Source organism: Artibeus jamaicensis, unplaced genomic scaffold, assembly GCF_021234435.1.
Source record: "Artibeus jamaicensis isolate MK-2021 breed Jamaican fruit bat unplaced genomic scaffold, CSHL_Jam_final contig_3214, whole genome shotgun sequence".
NCBI classification, from domain to species: domain Eukaryota; kingdom Metazoa; phylum Chordata; class Mammalia; order Chiroptera; family Phyllostomidae; genus Artibeus; species Artibeus jamaicensis.
Genome location: NW_026521760.1, coordinates 3,258,660 through 3,279,811, shown reverse-complemented (window position 1 = coordinate 3,279,811; position 21,152 = coordinate 3,258,660). Strand labels below are relative to the sequence as shown.

Sequence of the window (21,152 nt, the reverse complement as noted above, 5' to 3'; positions counted from 1 at the left end):
CAAATTAGAAGCTTTTCAACATGCTGGGCACCACCAAGTGGTGAAACTGCAAATCTCACTGCTTATTTGCGGGACATACACAGACTTAATGGATCTTCTTTAGTCTTCTAGCTAAAAATAAGTTTCTTCTATCCCACTTGAAATTTTTGAGCAGGACCTACACCCAAATTTAAAACTGAAAACTCTAAAAGAACTCCTGTTTTAAGCAGTTTTGGGTCATATAGCCAGGAAGTTTTATAGAAAGTCATAGCATTTTAGGGTTAAAAGGGATCTTTATGCTTTCCCACCTGCTGCATGAATTATTTGACAGTGTGTGTCATATCCTATCTTGGTGTGTCCAAACATCTCTAAGGGCAGGAAACATCTCCATAAAGCCCAATAACATAGTGACTTTCTGTTCTCTCTAACAGAATGCTGTTTCAAGTCTTTGAACAGAATAAAATATGGTTTGTATCTTAAAAAAAAGGCAAATTATTTGTCTGTATCAACTTAGGTGTCACTGTTATAAGCATGATCAGCATGATAACAGACAGCATTGCTACAGAATATCTTAATTTTTTTCTTTCTTTATGCACAGGATAAAATGTATTGTTTTGCAAAAAGGCTTTTCAACTATATCTAAATTTCTTCAAGCAGAAGAATCATAACTATTAAAAATAAAATGTAGCAAAGCAATTTAAAAAGTTCTCCCTAACAACAAATGTTTACAAAGTGTAAAATAATTTCACATACTTTCAGCTTTCAATGACATATATCATTAAATAAAAGCATAATTTTCATTGTCAAATCTCAAGAGGTACAGATACAAGTAACAGGGGCTAATTTTACTGTTTCTTCCTAGATTCATTTTCTTTATTGCAAATGCATAAAAATACATGCCAAATATAATTTGCCCCCCCCCCGTCCCCCGGCATTTACTCACAGTAGACCTGACAAACCCTGTACTCACACTGGACAGCTCACTGAACAGTTTCTCCAGAGAGAAATACTCCATGAACGTAGTCAGCCCTTCATTCAGCCACAGATCATCCCACCACTGCATCGTTACCAGGTTACCGAACCACTGAGGGGGAAACAATCTACTAACCAACACAGCATTTGCATTCTCAACAATGTTCTAACAACTGAATTTTTAGATTAATCATCTATAATTAGATGACAATTATTTAAAAATAGTCATTATAGTTAAAACAAACTGCATTCAAAGTAAAGACTTACAAAAGCTGTATAAATTTACTTTAAAAGTAAAATAAACTTAACATTTTACTCTAATTGAATGGAAAAAAATATGAGATACAATTAGCATATTTGTCAAAGTAACACACATTAATACTAGGTTAAAAAACAGTTTTTAGACACCTCATTAAAAATGAGATTTCCTAGATAATAAAATTCTTCTACCTCTTAATATCGAGTTAGTAAGATTACTCTCCATTGCATCTGTGACCACCCATAACAACTAAAAGTAAATTTCTACGTGACAGATTTCCCTGTGGTCTGAGAGCCCACACTCCACGTTGCTCCTCAGCCGCCCATGTTGAGGACAGTATTCACATGACGTAAGACATAATTCAAACAACGTTCCTTAAGAAAGTTGGCCTGCGTGGAAATAAATAAAATCAGAAATATCTTAAATGCCTTCTTCTGTGAGGGAGTAAGAAGGAAGATAAAGGAGACTCTCCTAAAAAGTGTATCTCAACATTCCCTAAAATAAAGACAGGGTGTGCAGCAGTCGGGGGGCTGGGGGGGAGCCAGGGCTTGACTTAGACCAGCAGCACAGTGATATGGTTACTAGAGACTGACACAAAACATATTTGAGAATTACCAGAAAACATTTTTCAAAGATATCATCCTAAAACCTGTTTCAGATGAAGGTGGTCTGTACATCTTAAAAAAGAAGTAAGAGAGAAATACTCCCCAGCAGTAACGGAGGCCCCAGATATAACAGACCCGGGGGAAACTGTCTAAGAGACGCCTCGTCTACATGCCCAACACTCTGGTAGTAAAGAAGCATGTGCTTCATATACCAGCTTGTCGTGAAGCCCTCACAAGGGCCAGACGATTGTCCTCAGGGGGAGTGTGGGCCAGGGAGTGAACCGCCCAGAGCGTGCTCTGCCCTTCTTTTGTGTCCTCCCACCGGTCACAGCACCTCCGACCTGTACCCAGCACCGAGAAGCGCCTCACCAGGGACACAAGAGAGGCAATGTGTTGGGAAAGGCAGAAGGAGCTTCATGTACCTGTGTAATTTTCTTTCTTTTTTTCCATGTCATACAAAGAATACCCTCCCCCTCTAAAAGTAACTTAAAAATACAGTTCTAGCAGGAGAGGAAAAATAAATCTAGTCATGACAACTATAGTCCAAGAGTTGTGAGAGTACAACTTAGGAAAAGATTTTGCCCCCGCAAAGGTACACCGAGCAGCCAGCATTAGTCAGAGGCAAAATAGCCATGTGCTGTTGGGGGAGAAGAGAGAGATCTTGATAGGATAGTGCTTCTTTAAGGCCTAGTGCTGCCACTTAGTACCTGTGTGACTTTGAGCAAGTTATTTACTTAAGCTGAGTCTTGTTTCCACATCTGTCAAATGGGATTACCACTTACCTTACAGCAGTTATGAAAAGTGAGATAATGCACGTGAAAATGCTTTATAAGCTATAAAGTCCTACGCAAACATTACACAGCACTTTCATCTGAAGCTGTTTGTGTCAAAAGCTTCGTTTTATTATGAAAGCAATACTATAAGAAAAAGGTGACTTATTATTTGCATATAAACCTATTCTATACTCTAGGATATGAAACAGACCACAGGTATGAGATATCACAGCCTTGGTTGCTGATACCTGATGGGACAGCTCATGAGCGATGATTTTAGTAACCAGTTTTTTATCTGCCACTGAAGAAGTAGTATTGTCATACAGAAGTGTCTTTTCTCGGAAGGTGATTAAACCCCAATTTTCCATTGCTCCGGCTTCAAAGTCAGGAATAGCCACCAAATCTGGACATAACAGAAAAAAAGTAATTAACTTTCCCTTATTTAAGGTACTCCCTGGTTAAATAAAAATATTTTACCCATTGCTTTATCACTGTGGATCAGGAGGCAGTGAGTTCATTTTATACCCCTAATGAATGGCACCTGCGTTACTCTAGCCCCCTACGCTCCTCACCCATAGGTCAGCTGGGGAAGACCTGATGAAGCCCCTGCAGTCACCGGTACTCTATTCCTCAGCAAACCAAGAGATACCTAATTCCTTCACAGTGTGCAGCAGCAACTCTCTTTGATCTAGAAGCAGCTTCATTGCTCAGAGCTTCCACTACTCAGTTCTTACTATCTGAATCAGAAATTTCTCATGAAGTTAGAATTAGTTAAACTCCAGACTGAGCCTGAAGCAAGTTCCCACTTACACAGCACCTTTGTAGCAGTCCTATAAACTTCTGAGTGTTATAAGCTCCACATTCAGATACATTCAAGAAATCTAAATGATCTTAAATGCAAACAATTTTTAAATCATTAAATGTTTCCTGGTTTTCTTTGATAATAACTTTGGCAAGAGTTCTTTCTAAAAATGTTTGCAAAATAATGGTAATAAAAATCAGAGTCGCTGTTTGATTCTTACCCAATTTCTTAAGTGGGTATTGAATTTCAAAGTAGTCTTGAAAAAATTCAAAAAGCTTCACAGTTGTTTCCAAGGCATGGTGAACTTCACCAATCTTTTCTGGAACAGAATATATAGAAATCTAGAAGAAAACATTATGTGTGATGTAAGGCAGGTATAATTAAAATGTCATGATATTCAGGTGAACACTGTCAAGATTAGCATATGTAAGAAATGCATAGAGTTGAAAGATTTTTTCAGGGCAAAACCCTGCTTATAGTACTTTTAGCACCCACTGAGTTCAGCAAGTCACTTCCGTACATACAACAGTGTTAAAAAAAAACACTTGATCTTTCCTGTTTTTAAAGTTATTATAATATCCAAAATAAACTATTTTGGGTCATATTATAGTAATTTTTATGCATTTGCCAATTTAATTTTACAATACTCTTTTTTTTTTCTTCTCCATTACCTCCAGTTCCCCTGCTTTGATTATGGGCTATCAAGACTGTGCCAGATCTTCATTCTTTTGGTACTTGTCACAGTGCCCGGCACTGGGCAGGTACTCAGTACAAAGGCATTATGTATGAAGGGAAAGTTACTTAAACACATAAGGCAGAAATTGCACATTTGGGAAATTACCCTGGAAAAACCTACTAGAGACCAACACATTCTCTTTCAGTAAGCATGGCACAGACGGTTTTTCTTCCAGCCTTGGGAGAGCTTACTTTTTTTCCCAGTTGTTGGCTTGTTTTTGTAGACCATGTTGTATCAAAAAGTAATCATACCCAGCAGAATAAAACACTCAGTGAGTGGCACACTCACTAAAACCAGCTTAAAGGGATGATAAATTCATGTCCCCATTACCCATTCACACCAGGGCACAAGCTCGCTCAGGGGGGTAGCAGATGCAATCATCCACATTTTTAAATTGTTACTCCTTCCCTTTTTTTCATTGCTTTTAGAAAGAAAAGGAGGGAGGGAGAAAGGGGAAAGGAGGAGAGACAGAGAAAAGAAAAACATTGATTGGTTGTCTTCTCATATGCTCCTCAACCAGGGATTGAACCTACAACCTAGGTATGTGCCCTGACATGGGATCGAACTCGCAGCCTTTTGGTGTGTGGGATGACTCTGCAATCAACTGAGCCACGCCAGCAAGTACTTTCCTTCTCTTTTTTCCAAGTAAGTGTGTACACATACAATGTGTACTTTTTCCCTAAAGTTACAATGTATAACTTTTTTCCAAGTTAAACACATACAATGTGACTAACTGTAAACTTCTTACCCAATGAGTATCAAAAAGGCAAAATTTAAATAATCATGTTAAAATAGGTTTTAAAAAGCAATGTGTATTGTTTTTTATTGTTTCAAAAAAAGCAATTTTTATTCAAACAATAAACATTTGATTGTTTCAATCAATGTTTATTGACTGAAAAAAAACCCTCTGTATTCACCTGGAAAATGGAATGTGGACAAGATATAGCAGAAAATAAAAATTTCAAAATAAAGATTTCAGAAAGTAGGAAATGGAGACATTAAATAATCCATCATCATTTTGGACAGAATACATTGGTGGACTCTCACTTTAAAGTCATTTAGCCTCTAATTAAAGGACTGGAAAACTGTCAACAATTTCTAAGAGATCAAATAGAGTTTAGTCATAACTGCCTTCATGTGGGGCTTTAGTCTATAGAACATATGTATTAATTACAGAGACATGGAGGAAACATGGCATCCAAGTCAAATGCAAAAAGTAACATTTTTAACTAAACAAACAATACAATTAAATGTGCAGGCTGTGTAGTCCGAGTGCCAGGCTCAAAATGCTGTTAGTTATGTGACTTTGGGAAGGCTAACTTCAGTCTCCTCATCTATAAATCATGATAAAAGTAGCTCCTAGCCTCACAGGACAGCTGCAGGGGTTAAATGAGCTAATACATTGATGGAACTTAGAATATTACCTGACACAATGCAAGGGTTCAATAAGTGGTAGTTATTATCACTACTACCAGAGTCCCAATAGAAATGGGCAAAATATGTGTGACTAAGACATTTGTGGCACCAGTTACTGGAAGAATGAGGTGTCTAGAACTAGAGGTAGCCAATTAAAAATAAGTTGCATTCTACAGTAACTATAGAAGAAATAAAATCTCTGGCAGATGTGCACAAGTGTGCTTCACCGGCCCAGCACTCCGCCATCTACAGCCCGTGATACGTGGCTGTGCCCACAGCCTGTGGAATGCAGTCACCACTAGCCAAAGGAACTCAAGCTCATGCCGCCAACATGTGCACTTCCTGAATCTTTCCTCCTCTGAAAAAATCAGTGTTATGACTAAAAAAATTAAAAAGCCTAAATTCTTTTAAAATCTGTCATTATAAATGCTGCAGCAAGGTCAGTTATAATTTGAGATGTCTATTATCTCTGCCTATTGTTTTCCAAACACACATATTTTATGTGTATTTATAATTGATGCAATTATTTAAAGATGTTATCCTGATAGAAACATCACTTGCCCTAACCCGTGTGGTTCAGTTGGCTGGGCATCGTTCCAAAAGGCTAAGGGTGGCCAGTTCGGTTTCCAGTCAGGGCACATGCCTGCGTTGTGGGTTCAGTCCTGGTTGGCGTTGTGTGAAAGTCAACCGAGTAATGTTTCTCTCTCCCACTGATGTTTCTCTCCCTCTTTCTCTATCCCTTACCCACTCTCTAAAAATAAATAAATGAAATCTTAAAAAAAGAAAAGAAACATCGCCCATATCACCCAGATTTCTCCTCAAACATCCTTTTGCCAGGCATACAATTTGGCCACTTCCATCACTGTATGTAAAAAGCACCTTTCCACAGAGATGTAAAGAGGGGAAAGGAAGCTTATATGAAACTGAAATCTGACCAAAAAATCCACTTAGTCCCACTTCTGGAACACAGGAACTAAGGAAAGGGGTACTTTGGTATTTTCTCTTTCCTCTACTTCTTTTCTTTTTCTTTTAAAGAATGGGTATGAAAAATACTCTTGAGATGGCGACATAGGCAGCCATGGCTTGCCTCTGCACACAACCACATCAAAATTACAACTAAAATATAGAACTGTCACTCAGGAATATCAGTAATTGAGCTGAATGGAAGTCTGACAACCACGAAATTGAAGAAACCACATCTGTCCAGACTGGTAGGAGGGGTGCGGATGCAGACCCACACCCATGTGGATAAAAATTTGAGAGGGATACTTTGGGAGTGAGAAGTCCTACACACCAGGCCCCTCAGCCCAGGATTCCAGTATCAGGAAGATAGGTCTCCACAACTTGTGGCTGTGAAAAGCAGTGGGGATTGAGTCAGTGGAGGAGGCTGCTGGAACCCCCAGCAGTTCCTCTCGGGGAACCCTCACATGGACTCACCTACTCAGAGTCGCTCCCTCTGAGCTCCAGAACTGGTGTGGTAGCTTGAAGGGCACCAGTGGTATATGGGGAGAGACTGAAGTGTCTGGCATCGGGGTGAGCAGAGGCTACTGTCCCTTTGCTGAGCTCTCCCCCCACAAAGCCAGTAAGCTGATGCCATATCTGAGACTCCATCAACCTAGCTAACACTGTGTGACCCATCTTAGAGATCCACAGAGGATCTATTCTACCCAACTTATGAGCCCACTAAAGCTGTTTTTCTATAAGAATGGCTGGTCTTGTCTCCTAAATCCTATAAAAAAAGCAATAGCTGGCTTCAGTGAGCCCTATAGTGGCAGCCAGATTATATTCACAGCTTGGCTTCACCTGGGAATCTCTCGAAGCACAAGTAGCAGCCATCTCAGATTGCCTTACAGCTAAGAGAGGGTTCCCCAGGCAAAACACAGGTGGGGGCTCACCTTGGCCTGTACCACCCCAGAAACCCCAGGGCCAATGCACCCAGTGAATAGCTACAGACACAGACCACATCGGAGCACCACCACCCTACCCCTGCACAGCTGATCCTCAATGGAAGGTGGAGATTGGTGGTTAGTGGTCATAGCCAGTCCTTGCAACTGACTAGCCTGGGTAAATCCCTCCCATTGATCTGCCAATAGCAACCTAGGCTCCACTACAAGAGGAGGGTAGACTCAGCCCACACAAAGGGCATTCCTTGAATACCCAGCTTGGGAGATAGGGGAGGCTTTGCCACTGGAAACTATAGGACACCTACTACATTAGTTCACACTACCAAGACATGGAGTCAAAGCAGCTCTACCTCATACATAGAAGCAAATGCAGGGAGGCTGCCAAAATAAGGAGACAAAGAAACATGGCCCAAATGAAAGAACAGGTCAAAACTCTAGGAAAAGAGGTAAACTCAATGCAGATAAGCAATCTATCAGATGCAGAGTTCAAAATACTAGTTATAAGGGTGCTCAAAAAAATTAGTGAGGACCTCAGCAGCACAAAAAAAGACCCAGTCAGAAATGAAGGACATACTGATTGAAAAAATAATAATTTATAAAAAATAAATAATAATTTATAGGGAAACAATAGCAGTATGGATGAAGCCAAAAACAAATCAATCATTTGGGACATAAGGAAGCAAAAACCCCCAATCAGAACAACAAGAAGTAAAAAGAATCCCCAAAAAACCAAGGATAGTATAAACAGCCTCTGGGAAAACTTTAAGAAGTCCAACATTTGCTTCACAGGGGCGCTAGAAGGAGAAGAGAAAGAGCAAGAAATTAAACTATCTGAAAAAACAGTAAAAGAAAACTTCCCTAACTTGGTAGAGGAAACAGACATGCAAGTCTAGAAAGTGCAGAGACACCCAATTATGATGGATGCAAAGAGGACCACTCCAAGACACATCATTATCAAAAGCCCAAAGGTTGTCCAGAGATAAACAGAGACTCTTAAAAGTAAAAGAAAAAAAGTTAGTTACCTGAAGGTTGCCAGATGGGAGAGGTGAGGGGGAGAATGGGTGAAGAGGTGAGGGGATTAAGAAGCACAGATGGGCAGTTACCGAATAGCCAGGGGGGTGTAAAGTACCTTATAGGAAATGGAGTAACCAAAGAATTTATACTCATGACCCAGGGACCTGAACAATGGTGGGAGGATTGCCTGAGGCAGTAGGGGGTGCTAGGCAGAGCGGAGCAAAGGGAGAAAAATGAGGACAACTGTAATGGCCTAATCAATAAAATATAATTTTTAAAAAAAGGACACTGGACTTCTGCCAAGATGGAGGCGTAGGTGAAAACACTCTACTTCCTCACACAACCAAGTTTAAAGACAACAAAGTTTTAGCAAAACAAAGACGCAGCCATAACACAGAAAATTAAACTACCGAAGAAGTCTGACAACAAGGAACCCTTCAGCTAGACCAGTAAGAGGGGCAGAGCCAGAGGCTGGCGGAGTGGGGTTGCGCAGAAAAACTCGGCCAGACCTACCCAGGCGAGCGGTTGGCAGATCCCAGGTGTGGGGCTGCGACAAGCAGACCCAGTGAGGGCACAAGGCGGCAGGCTGACCGCGGTCACACATTTGCGCGCAGATAAACCAAGCGAAGGAGTGAGCAATGAAACAGACCTCGCAGGCCCCATCATCCGCGAGAAGCAGCAGAGGGGACTGCTATTGCCCCTCTCTGACCCCACCCCCACATACAGGGTCACAAACCAACGACCTGGGTAGCCCCGCCCTGGTGAACACCTAAGGCTCCCCTCCTCATATGTAATAGGTACAAACAGACCAAACATGGCTCAAGAAGAACTCAAAGTCCCAGAGCCCATAACTCTAAGCAACAAAGAAATAGCCAAACTTTCAGATGCACAGTTCAAAACACTGGTGATCAGGATGCTCACAGAACTGGTTGATTTTAGTCACAAATTAGAGGAACATATGAAGGCTAAACTAATTGAAATGAAGGGAAATGCACAGGAAAACACTAGTGATGGAAAGGAAACTGGGACTCAAATCAAGGAAGTGAACCAGAAGGAAGGAAAAAATGACCAAACAGAAAAATATGAAGAAACAATAATTTTAAAAAAATGAGAAGAGGCTAGGAACCTCCAAGACATCTTTAAACGCTCCAACATCCAAATTATAGTGGTACCAGAAGGGGAAGAGGAACAGCCATGAGTGGAAAGCTTATCTGGACAAATAATAAAGGAGAATTTCCCCAATCTGGCAAAGAAAATAGACTTCCAGGAAGTCCAGGAAGCTCAGAGAGTACCAAAGAAGTTGGACCCAAGAAGGAACATATCAAGACACATCATAATTACATTAGCCAAGATTAAAATGAAGGAGACAATCCTGGAAGCAGCAAGAGATAAGGGGACAGTCATCTACAAAGGAGTTCCCATCAGACTGTCAGCAGATTTCTCAAAAGAGACCTTACAGGCAAGAAGGGGCTGGAAAGAAGTATTCCAAGTCATGAAATCTAAAGACCTACAACCAAGATTGCTCTATCCAGCAAAGCTTTCATTTAGAATAGAAGGAAATGTAAAGTGCTTCTCAGATAAGATCACATTCAAGGAGTTCATCATCACCAAGCCCTTATTATATGAAATGTTACAGGGACTTACCTAAGAAAAAGAAGATAAAAAAGATGAACAGTGAAAGGACAGCAAACTCACAGTTATTAAGAACCACGCCTAAAACAAAAACAAACTAAGAGGACAGCTAGATCAGGAGCAGAACCATAGAAATGAAGATCTCATGGAGAGTTAGCAACAGGGAAGTGGGAGGAGGAGAAGGGGAGAGAAGGTACAGAGAATAAGTAGCATACATGGTAGGTAGAAAATAGTTAGGGGGAAAGGCAAGAATAGTAGGGGAAATATAAAATCTAAAGAACTTGAGACACGTGGTCATAAACTAAAGGGGGATGGTGGGGGAGGGGTGTGCAGGGTGGAGGGGAGTGAAGGGGAGAATAGAATAACTGTAATGGCATAATCAATAAAATTTATAAATAAATAAATAAATAAATAAATAAATAAATAGGTGCTATGGGTTCTCACTAGAGATAAATCATCTGGTTGTTACAACAATTACCAAACTTGTTTTGTGAATAATAGGAGCAGTAAGAAACAAAGAGAGCAATCTAATTAACAAGGAAAGCCTTGACCAGCATTCTGGTCTTGATAAGAGCACTCTAAATACTGCTAAATGGAACTCAACTGGCACTGGGATCTTAAGATTTAACAACCTAAAACTTTTCTTGCAAGATCTCTTGCTAAGACCTTAGGGGGAATTCTAAAAGATACAACTAAAGACTCAAAGGGTTAAGACTAAAGAGTAACAGATTTGTTAGGTTTAACTGAATCTGTTCCTTAATTTAATAAAAGCAAAAATTAGATAAAACAAAAGAAAAATAAAAGTAAACCTCATCCCCACCCAAAAGGCTCCTCAAAAGCACTGGCTTTTCTAAACTGACAGCTGAACACACAAAAAAGCATAAATTCCTAAAACAAAACAAACAAAAAAATCCCCCAATGGTATCAAACCTATCCAGAACAATTGATTAGATGGGATTTTAAGAGAATGGTATAAATTATGAATAATATCCCTGGTTAGTGAAAAGAAAATCAACATAGAAATGTTGTTAGTGGAAATTTGGAACTAAGTTATGTTCATGACTGAATATGAATAAATTAAAATTATAACTTTATACAGATAATACTGTTGAAGGTTCTGTTTCAATGTTAAACAGTCCACATCTGAGTAATCACCACTGGATTCTGATTCTACTAATTAGACTTGTCTATGGTAAAAACAAAAATCAGGCAATGGGAAAAGTGAAACAAAAACCTCAAGGAAAAAACAGATAAGACAGTGTATTTGAAAACTGGCCTGGAATTTTCCTAGGTAATGCTGGCACCCCGAAGTCAGGAAAAGGTTTAAAGACCACTGAAGAATGGACAGAAATAATAAAACAAATGTTCCTTTTTCTTTAGGCCTTCGACAATGTAGTCTTTACCAATGAACATGACATGTTTAATCATCTAAAGTGAACTTTGACATTTTTAGTTGTTTGGTAAGACTGATTAGTAAGTGAAGTCCTATTGCTTTCTTGAATCTTGTAAAATAGGCCTAATGCCAAATATTACAAAAGAGAAAACATCCTAGAGGCTACCACATTTCAGCATGACAAAAATCCTTTGTTAGACTCCAAGTCTGAATTTCAGGTCACCATACCTACAGAAGTTATTTATGTCATTTGGCACAAGAAACAGCATATTGTAGTAGACAGTACAATTCTGACTATCACTTACTGGCTATATAATCTTGGATCATCTACTAAACTTCTCTGACACACTGTTTCTTCATCAACAACATGGAGCTAACGCCTACCCCTCATTTGGCTTATAAAATGAAAAGATGTTTATAAATGAGTGTGTAGCTGCCTGCAAAGAGTATAACTCTATGCGTGTTAGATTCTTCCCCATTTCCTACAAAGGGATAAAATTAATAAAATAATTGTTTATTGGTATAGTGCTAATTTTTTTACTAGATAGCACTAAGAATAATAAAGATAATTTATATTTATGCACATACAGGGAGTTCATGATATATTTGCATATGCAAAAAAGAGGCTGTGTGTATGGGTATTACTATCTGCAAGGTACTGAACATTTTACAGGAATTAAAAAATGTAACCTTTGAGAGGGCAGGCAATACAGCACTAGAGTTGTGGAAGGTGAGGTTTAGAGAGGATTACCTGCAGTCTGCTAGGGGCACACGGCTAGTAAACTGTAAAGGAGAGATTTGAACCCGGCTAGACTCCACAATCTATGCTAAACCATGTTGCTTTCTAATACATAACAAACAAAAGTCATCTGAGACTCCTCTCTCTCAATAATATTTACCAATTGGAAACGTAGCCTAATTTAGAAGAGAACCTTGAATATCAGAATAATGAATTTGAATATAATCCTACAGACAGGAAGAAGCTAACATAGCAGTTGAGAGAAAAAGAGAGGAGGATGGAGTAGGGGACAGAGGGAGGAAGAAAGGGAGAAGGGAGACAGGGAGACAGGGAGGGAGGGAGGGAGGGAGGGAGGGAGGGAGGGAGGGAGGGAGGGAGGGAGACAGGGAGACAGGGAGGGAGGGAGGGGGGAGGGAGGGAGGGAGGAGGGAGGGGCACAGAGAGAGTGGGAGGGAGGGACTGAAGTGGGGAAAAAAAGCCAAGTCTACATACATTTTGGAACACAATAAAAAGTGTGGAGGGTTGTATATCAAAAACTTGTAAGAACTACAACAGAGATGTAACTAAAGTGCTATAAAGATCAGAGGGAATGACTAACCCCAGCTGTGGAAAGCAGGAAATGCTTCAGTGAAAGAGGGTAGCTGTGTATTCAACTGAGTCTTGAAGCAGCACATCTAACTTTGTAGATTGAGCTTTTTAGATTTTTATCAAGCTGCAACATCTAAATCAAGGTCTAAATTTGTGGTGCAATGCTTGAAGAGGAACTGAATTTCTTAAGATTAAACCAATCTTAATGTCGTTTTGAACAGATTCTGAAAAATTGTTTGATTTAGACTTAACAAAGCTCTTCCAACACAAAGGTGAGTGAATCACATTGGACACTTACTGAGTATGCAGCCTACACTTACCCTTGAACACTTACTTTACTTCATGACTAGTTTTATGGAGTACACAGGATAGTTGTATAACAGAAGGAGAGTACCCTTTTAATTAGCGAAATAATATAATCCACGTATACTGTGATTAAAATAAAGCTCTTTTGTCTAGACAGAAAACCCAAATCCAACTGAATATGTTCAAAGGGTAGACAATATTCCCTGGCAGGGATAAAAGTATGAAGAAAAAGAATTCTGTTACATTTCTACCATAAAGAAGAATCATTATTAGCTCTAAAAGACCTTTTTCTTCTATATTGTCAGTATATGAAAAATATTAGCTTTATTAGGGCTCTACTGTAAAATTAACATAAAATCCAAATAAAAATAATTTACAGATAGTCACTGATGACAAAGAAAAGCAGAGGAGCCTAATTAGAATAATCAATTTTGACAAATTACAGATGTACAAAACCCTTAAACAATCTTCCTCACTACTCTCAGATTAAAAGAAAACTGAATCTGAATTTGCTTGTAAAAAAAGAAAGATTCAACTTTCATATCCTGGAGTATTTCTTCTAACTACGTTTTTATGCTATCTTTTAAGTCTGCACAATGTTGTAGATTTAGTGCTGGCTAACAATAAAATTTTCTGCATTGATGGAAATATTCAGTATTGGTGATATGCAATATGTTAGCCACTGGCCACAAAAACACAAAATGTGGCTACTGAGATTGAGGGAGTGAATTTTAAATTTAATTTTTTCAGTTTTAATTATATAATTGACATATAATAGTGTATAAATTTAAGATTTATAAACTTATATATTGTGAAATGACTTCCACAGTAGCATTAGTTAACACTTCCATCACAGCACCTAGTTAACAGTTTTTTTTTATTTTGTGGTAAGAACATTTAAGATCTATTTTCTAAGCAACTTTCATATATATAATACGGTATTGTTAATTATGATCACCATGCTGTGCATTAGGTCCCCAGAACTTACTCATCTTGTAACTGGAAATGTCTACCCTTTGACCAATACTTTCCAATTTCACCCAATCCCCAACCTTGCAACCACCATTCTACTCTCTATTTCCCTGAGTTTGGCTTTTTTGGATTCCATATATAAGTGAGATTATACAATCTGTCTTTCTCTTTCTGACTTATGTAATTTAGCATAATGCCTTCAGAATTCATCCATGTTGTAAATGGAAGAATTTACTTCTTTCTCACGGCTGATTAGTATTCCATAGTACATGTTGGGAACCACCCTGCCTGGTTACAGAAGCTGTGATGCCCCATGGCTAAGGCTGAGTGAGAGACCTTGAGACCATAAGCCACTAAGGAGACAAAGCTTATCTCCCTGGCAGGAGTGCCGCCTCTGCCCCCTTTACTTCACCCTGCTTGGCCCCTAGTGCATGACTGGTTAGCCGATGATGGGTAAGATTCCTCAAGGGAGGGATAACCTAAAACAGGCATGGTCATGAAGGGGCCCCTCAGGGAAGAACTTGGGGGGTTAGAGAAAAAGGGGGTGATGGACCCTCGCCCCTCGGCTTTGACTTAGCCTGAGTCCTCATTCTGTCTGCAAGAAGTCTCCTAATTTCTTGACTGCCTTACTTCCCCTCCCTGACTTAAGCCTGAAACAATGCCAGAGGGTGATGCAGCCCTGTGCTGAAAAGGGCAGGTTCCCTGGGGTGATCAGGCCTAAGAAAGAATGCTTAAAATTCTGTGAAACCTGCTTTGCTAAGAATGCCCTCAATTTTCTGATAAGGGTCCAAGCATGAAATGAGTGTTTCCCAAAGTTTTGTAGTCCTTTAGCTAACTGACCCTCACTCAGAATGAGCCCTCATAGTTCTTTGTATGTTATCTATTGTTTGATCCTTACTGCCTGCCAGTGATTGATAAGCTTTATCTTCATTCCTGTGCAAACTGAACCCAATAAAAGCTTGTTGAGGAAAAGGCTCCTGGCCCTCCTTCTTTGAGAAATTGGCTGCCTTTCCTCCCCAAACAGATCATGTCTTGGTATACTTATTCTCATCTGTGGCAGCTGGGGGGCCCTGAGGGTGGAGCCCCCCACAAGTACATATATACCACATCTGCCTTATCCATTCACTCACAGACACTTAGGTTATATCTGTATCTTAGGTGAATAATACTGCAATGACCAAGGGGGTGCAGATATCTTTTTGAACTCCTGATGACATTTCCTTTGGGTATACACCCAGAATTAGAATTGCTCAATCATATGGTAGTTTAACTTTTTAAAGAAATTTTTTAAGGAACATCCATACTGTTCTCCATAGTGGCTGTACCAATTTACATTCCCATCAATAGTGCTCAAGGGTTCCCTCTTCTCCACATCCGCACCAACATTCAACTCTTGCCTTTTTGAGATAGTCATTCTGGCAGGAGTGAGGTAAAATCTCACTGAGGATTTGACTTGCATTTCTTTAGAGTTTAGTGATGTTTCATGTACCTGTTGATCATTTGTATATCTTCTTTGGAAAAAATGTCAGTTCAGTTCCTCTGCCCATTTTTAAATTGTACTGTTTGTTTTTGCTATGGAGTTGTATGAGTTCCTTATGCATTTTGGATAATAACCCCTTATTAGATATATGATTTGTACATATTTGCTCCCATTCTAGGTTTCCTTTTAATTTTGTTTCTTTTGTTGTACAGAAGCTGTGTAGTTTGATGTAGTCCTGCTTATCTTTGCTTTTGTTGCTTGTACTTTTAGTATCACACACACAAATTGTTGCTAAGACCAATGTCAAGAAGCTATTTCCCTATGTTATTCCTAGGAGTTTTACAGTTTAAGACCTTATATTTAATCTCTTAAATTCATTTCAAATTAATTGTTAAGAGAAATTTCATTCTGCATGTGATTACCTGGTTTTCCCAGCACCAATACCTGAAGAAACTATTCTTTCCCCACTGAGTGGTCTGTATTCCCTCATCAAATATTAGTTTGCCATAATATGTGGGTTTTCTTTTCTCTGTTCCTGATTCTGGTCAATTGGTCTATGTCTATTTTTGTACCAGTAACATACTCTTTTGATTACTATACATACTGTTTTGATTACTATACTTTTGTAGTATAGTTTGAAATAAGGAAGTGTGATGCCTCCAGCTTTGCTCTTCTTTTTCAAAACTGATTTGGCTAATCAAGGTCTTTTGTGGTTTCACACAAATTTTAGGATCTTTTCCTACTTCTGTAAAAAATGCTATTGGATTTTTGATAAAGATTGCACTGAATCTATAGATGGCTTTGGGTGGTATAGACATTTTAGCAAAATTAATTTTCCCATCCATAAACAACGGTTATCTATGTATTTGTTTCTTCTTCAATTTCATCAAAATCTTATAGTTCTCAGTATACAGATTTTACCTCCTTGGTTAAATTCTTCAGTATTATATTGTTTTTTGATACTATTGTGAATGGAATGGTTTTCTTTATTTTTTTTTCAGATATTTCACTGTTGATGTATAGAAACTATGTTGATTTTATATCTTGCAATATTACTGAATTTGTTGAGGAGTTCGAACAGTTTTTTAGTGGAATCTTTAGGATTTTCTATATATAAGATCATATCTTCTGCAAATAAAGACAATTTCACTTCATCCTTTCTGATCTGAATGTCTTTTATTTCTTTTTCTTGCTTAATCACTCTATCTAATACTTCCAGTAGTATGCTGAATAAGAGTGGTGAGAGGGGCACCCTTGCCCTGTTCCCATTATTAAGAACAAAAGTTTCCAATCTTTCATTGTTGAATATGATGTTAGCTGTGGGCTTCTCATATATGGACTTTATTATGTTGAGGTACAACAAATTTATTGATAATTTTTACCATAAAGGAAAGCAGCATTTTGTAAAATGCTTTTTCTGCATCTATTAAGGTGATCATATGATATTTACCTTTCATTCTATTAGTTTGACCCATTGCATTTACTGATTTGTATATGTTGTACCCTAGGAATAAATTCTATTTGATCATGGTGTATAATCCTTTCTGTGTGCTGTAGAAAGTTAGTGTGTTAATATTTTGCTGAGAATTTCATGCACAAATATCTAATGAATCTACATTCACCAGGGATATTGGCCTATACATTCTCGTATTGTCCTTATTTGGCTTTGGTATCAAGGTATAGTTGACCTTGCAAAATAAATATCCCCTCCATTTCAATTTTTTGAAAGAGTTTGAAACTATTTTTTAGAAAAATATATGTGGTGGATATCACTTGAGAAATCATCTGACTCTGAGCTTTTCTTTGTTGGGAAGTTTTTGATTACTGATTCAATCTCTTTATTCATTACTGTTGTTTATATTTTTTATGTCTTCATGATTCATTTTTGGTAGTTTCTATGTTTATAGGAATTTATCCATTTCCATTAGGTTATCCAAACTGTTGGCCTATAATTATTCATAATAGTCTCTTATAATCCTTTGCATTTTCTGTGGAATCAGTTGTAATGTTTCCTCATTTATTTCTGATTTTGAGTCCTTTTTTCTTAGTCTTGCTAAAGGCTCAAAAATCTTGTTTATCTTTCAAAAAACACAGCTCTTCATTTTCTTGATATTTTCCTGGTACATATTTTTCACTTAATTCTGCTTTGATCTTTATTTCCTTCCTTCTGCTAATTTGGGGTTTAGTTTATTCTTTTTTTTTTTTCTAGTTCTGAGAGGTATAAAGTCAGCTTGTTCATTTTAGATCTTTCTTTTATCTTAATGAAGGTATTTATCACTCCAAAAATCCCTCTTAAAAATCCTTTTGATGTATCCCATATTACAGTATTATTCTAAATATGACTATATACTTAACTTTACTAATGTGTTGTATATTTTCATTTGCTTTCATGTTACTGATCAGCATCCTTCCATTTCAGCTGGAAATAGTCCTTTTAGCATTTCTTGTAAGACAGAGCTAATGGAGTCCCTCAACATTTGTGTGGGAAAGTCTTTATCTCCTTCATTTCTGAAGGATAACTTCATTGGAAAGAGTATTCTTGGTTGCAGTTCTATTTCTTTTAGCACTTTGGACAGATCAGTCTACTCTCTCCTAGCCTCTATGGTTCTGGTGAGAACCTGTGAACCCACTGATAAAATTATGGGGGTTTCCTTGTAAATTACATGCTTCTTTTATTTTTCTGCTTTTAAGATTCTTTTTGATTTTTGGTAGGTTTATTACAATGTGTCTTGGAGAGGATACCTTTAAACTGAATCTATGAGCTTCATGAACTTGGGTATCCAAATTTCTCCCCAGTTTGCAGAAGTTCTCAGCCATTAGTTCTTTAAATGATCTTTCTGTGCCCTTCTCCCTCTGTTCTCATTCTGAAACTCCAATTGTTCACAAACTGTTTTATTTAATGGTCCTACATATCACACAGGCTTTCTTCAGTTTTGTCATGCTTCTTTCTTCATTATCCTCTGACAGGATATCAAACTTCCTATCTTCTAATGCACCAATTTTTTCTTCTGCTTGATCCATTGTGATGTTGATGCTCTCTATTACAGTTTTTTTCCATTTCATTCATTGTATTCTACCCAAGAATTTGTTTGGTTCTTTTTAAATCATTTCTATAGCTTTGTTAAACTTCTGCTTTTGTTTGTGTGTTATTTCCCAATTTCATTGAATCATCTTTTGTGTTTTCTTGTAGCTCTTTAAATTTTCTTAAAGCAGCTATTTTGACATCTTCACTGGGTAAATCAGATCTTCATGTCTTGAGAACAGGTTACTGGAAGATGATTACGCTTTGGTGATGTCATGTTTTCTAGATTTTTTGTGTTCTTTGAAGTACTGCCTAGCTGTCTTTGCATCTGAAGCAGTAGTAATCTCCTCCAGTCTTTACTAACTGACCTCTCTAATATACCCAAACTCATGCTCTTTTCTTTTTTCTCCAGCAGTATGGTAGAACTTTTCTGCTAGAAATCTGGACTTCCATTCAGGATCTCTTATTTAGGGGCAATTGTCTAAGACAGTAATTTTCAAAAGGCACGCCATAAGAATTTTTAAAACATGCAACACCTGATATTTAGTCGGGGGCACTGACCTTTTTTCCCTTAGATTGTCAAATTAAAAAGTGACAGCATATAACACAACCAGTGTGAATGAATAAAAATTATACCAATTTTTTTGTCAGATTGGCAAAAAATATGTTTTTTTGGCGTGCCACAGAATTTTAGTAATTAGTTTATGAGTGTCATGAGATGAAAAAGGTTGAAAATCACTTGTCTGAGTCAGCATTTTTCATATGCTCACAAACTACAGCCCAGGAGGTCCACAGACCACTGCAGAGTCCAAAGCCAGGAACAAGGTCTGCATGTTCAGTAGCTGCTGCATGGGTGGGCAAGACTCCTCCATGTGCCATGGCATGTGGTGCTGGATACCACGGCTTACACAAAGGCATCTGTCCATGCATGGAAGCAAATTGTTGTGTGGGGGAGGGGTCATAAATGAAGGACATCTTATTCAGCCATGAAACTGTCTTCTCATTTTAATTTGAATCTAATCACATTAAGCAGTGACCTTCATAGTGTACAACACATTTCTCGAAGCTTTGTTATATATGCAGTTGTGAATATATGAAACACAGAGTTTAGTCCCTGTATTATCATTTATTAATTATTATAACATTTACTATATGAAAAACTGTAAACCTGCTTTTGCCAACCCTGTATATTGTCTTACTGGAACTTACTTATAAAAGTTAAATGAAAATACAATTAAAAATTATTGACTTTCAGATATTCAATTAATAACAGTAAATAACAATTAAGCAACAAGTAAGAGTTCTGGCATAAAAATGACAGAGTTGCAATCCAAAAGTTTGTTTTCCTCCACAAAGCAGTTATCAGAAATCATTAAAATTTTTTTTCTCAACCTCTTTTGGACAAATACTACCACATACCAGGGTTCCATTTATGTCCTGAGTCAGATTCTTCATCTCTCCCACAATGAAAGCAACGAGGTAAGTACTCATCTTCACGCTTTCGAAAAACTCATCCTGAATAAGTCCATCTTTCATAGTGACTGATGACTTCTACAAGCAAAGGGGAAAAGATGACAATTCTGTAATTATGGGAATAAATGACAGTGACAAACTGAGAAACTGAAAATTCAAATAGAAAATAAGCAGTAAATATGTTGGCATGTTTTAATCTCTCAGCACTAGTTTCTTTTTTAAAAGATTTTATTTATTATTTTTAGAGAAAAGGGAGGGAGAAAGAGTGGAAGGGAAACATCAGTGTGTGGTTGCCTCTCATGCACCCCCAAATGGGGACCTGGCCTGCAACCCTTCGGTTCACAGGCTGCACTTAATCCACTGAGGCACACCAGCCAGGGCTCTCTCAACATTAGTTTCTAAACAGAGCATGGCCCTTAGTCTCAGTCTGTTCCACCATCCTTCACCATAAGGATATATTAATTACAGTGAAAATCCCTAATGAGTTTTTAGTCTCAAAAGATGGCTTTAGGTAAATGGAAGTTAGAGACAGTAAGCAACATTGGCTCTGTTTCTTGCTTTAAAACACCACCAAAACCAAAATCCTTTCTTATCATATAGCAGTCATTGCTCCTCTCTAATGCTACAAATATACTCAAAGAAGAAGAAGCTAAAGCTGGGATATCATGCCAAATGATCTGAAATGGCTTCAAAAGGTAACATGTTATGACCCCAAGGTTTAATGGGATCATGGTCATTGGAGAAGTCTGTAGTAGGCAAAAGATAAGGGAATGCAGGCAATTTTACAGGATTTTCTGACCATGAACTGCAAAATATTTTGGCATACAAGGCAAATAGGCATTCTACCTCTTTTAGAGAAAGATTAAGATGATGAGTATGGCCAGGAGTGCAGCTGTTGAAGCAATGTCTCTGTTAAGTACAGACCATGTCCTCTCTTGCCTGCAAAGGTTCACTCCATAGTCTGTTGAATGTGGCTGCTCCTCTCCCCCAGCCACATGGGTTCTGAGAGGCTCCTATCAGGCTGCACGCTGCCCCTCAGGTGTCAAAAAAAGGACACCCTAAGTTAGGTTTAGCATAAAAACTATTT

The 21,152-nt window shown here is 38.2% G+C and overlaps 1 protein-coding gene across 3 annotated transcripts in view; it reads right to left on the bottom strand.

Annotated features, from left to right (window-relative positions):
• Nucleotides 1-21,152, bottom strand: part of LNPEP (leucyl and cystinyl aminopeptidase) — a 98,916-nt gene that overhangs the window by 27,301 nt on the left and 50,463 nt on the right. For all 3 annotated transcript variants that reach the window (XM_037153822.2, XM_037153820.2, XM_037153821.2), the window contains exons 4-7: nucleotides 20,012-20,143; nucleotides 3,611-3,731; nucleotides 2,837-2,991; nucleotides 950-1,063 (exon numbers count right to left, since the gene is read on the bottom strand). In XM_037153822.2, the coding sequence (XP_037009717.2) occupies nucleotides 950-1,063; nucleotides 2,837-2,991; nucleotides 3,611-3,731; nucleotides 20,012-20,143 (522 nt within the window). The remainder of the gene's footprint in view (nucleotides 1-949; nucleotides 1,064-2,836; nucleotides 2,992-3,610; nucleotides 3,732-20,011; nucleotides 20,144-21,152) is intronic.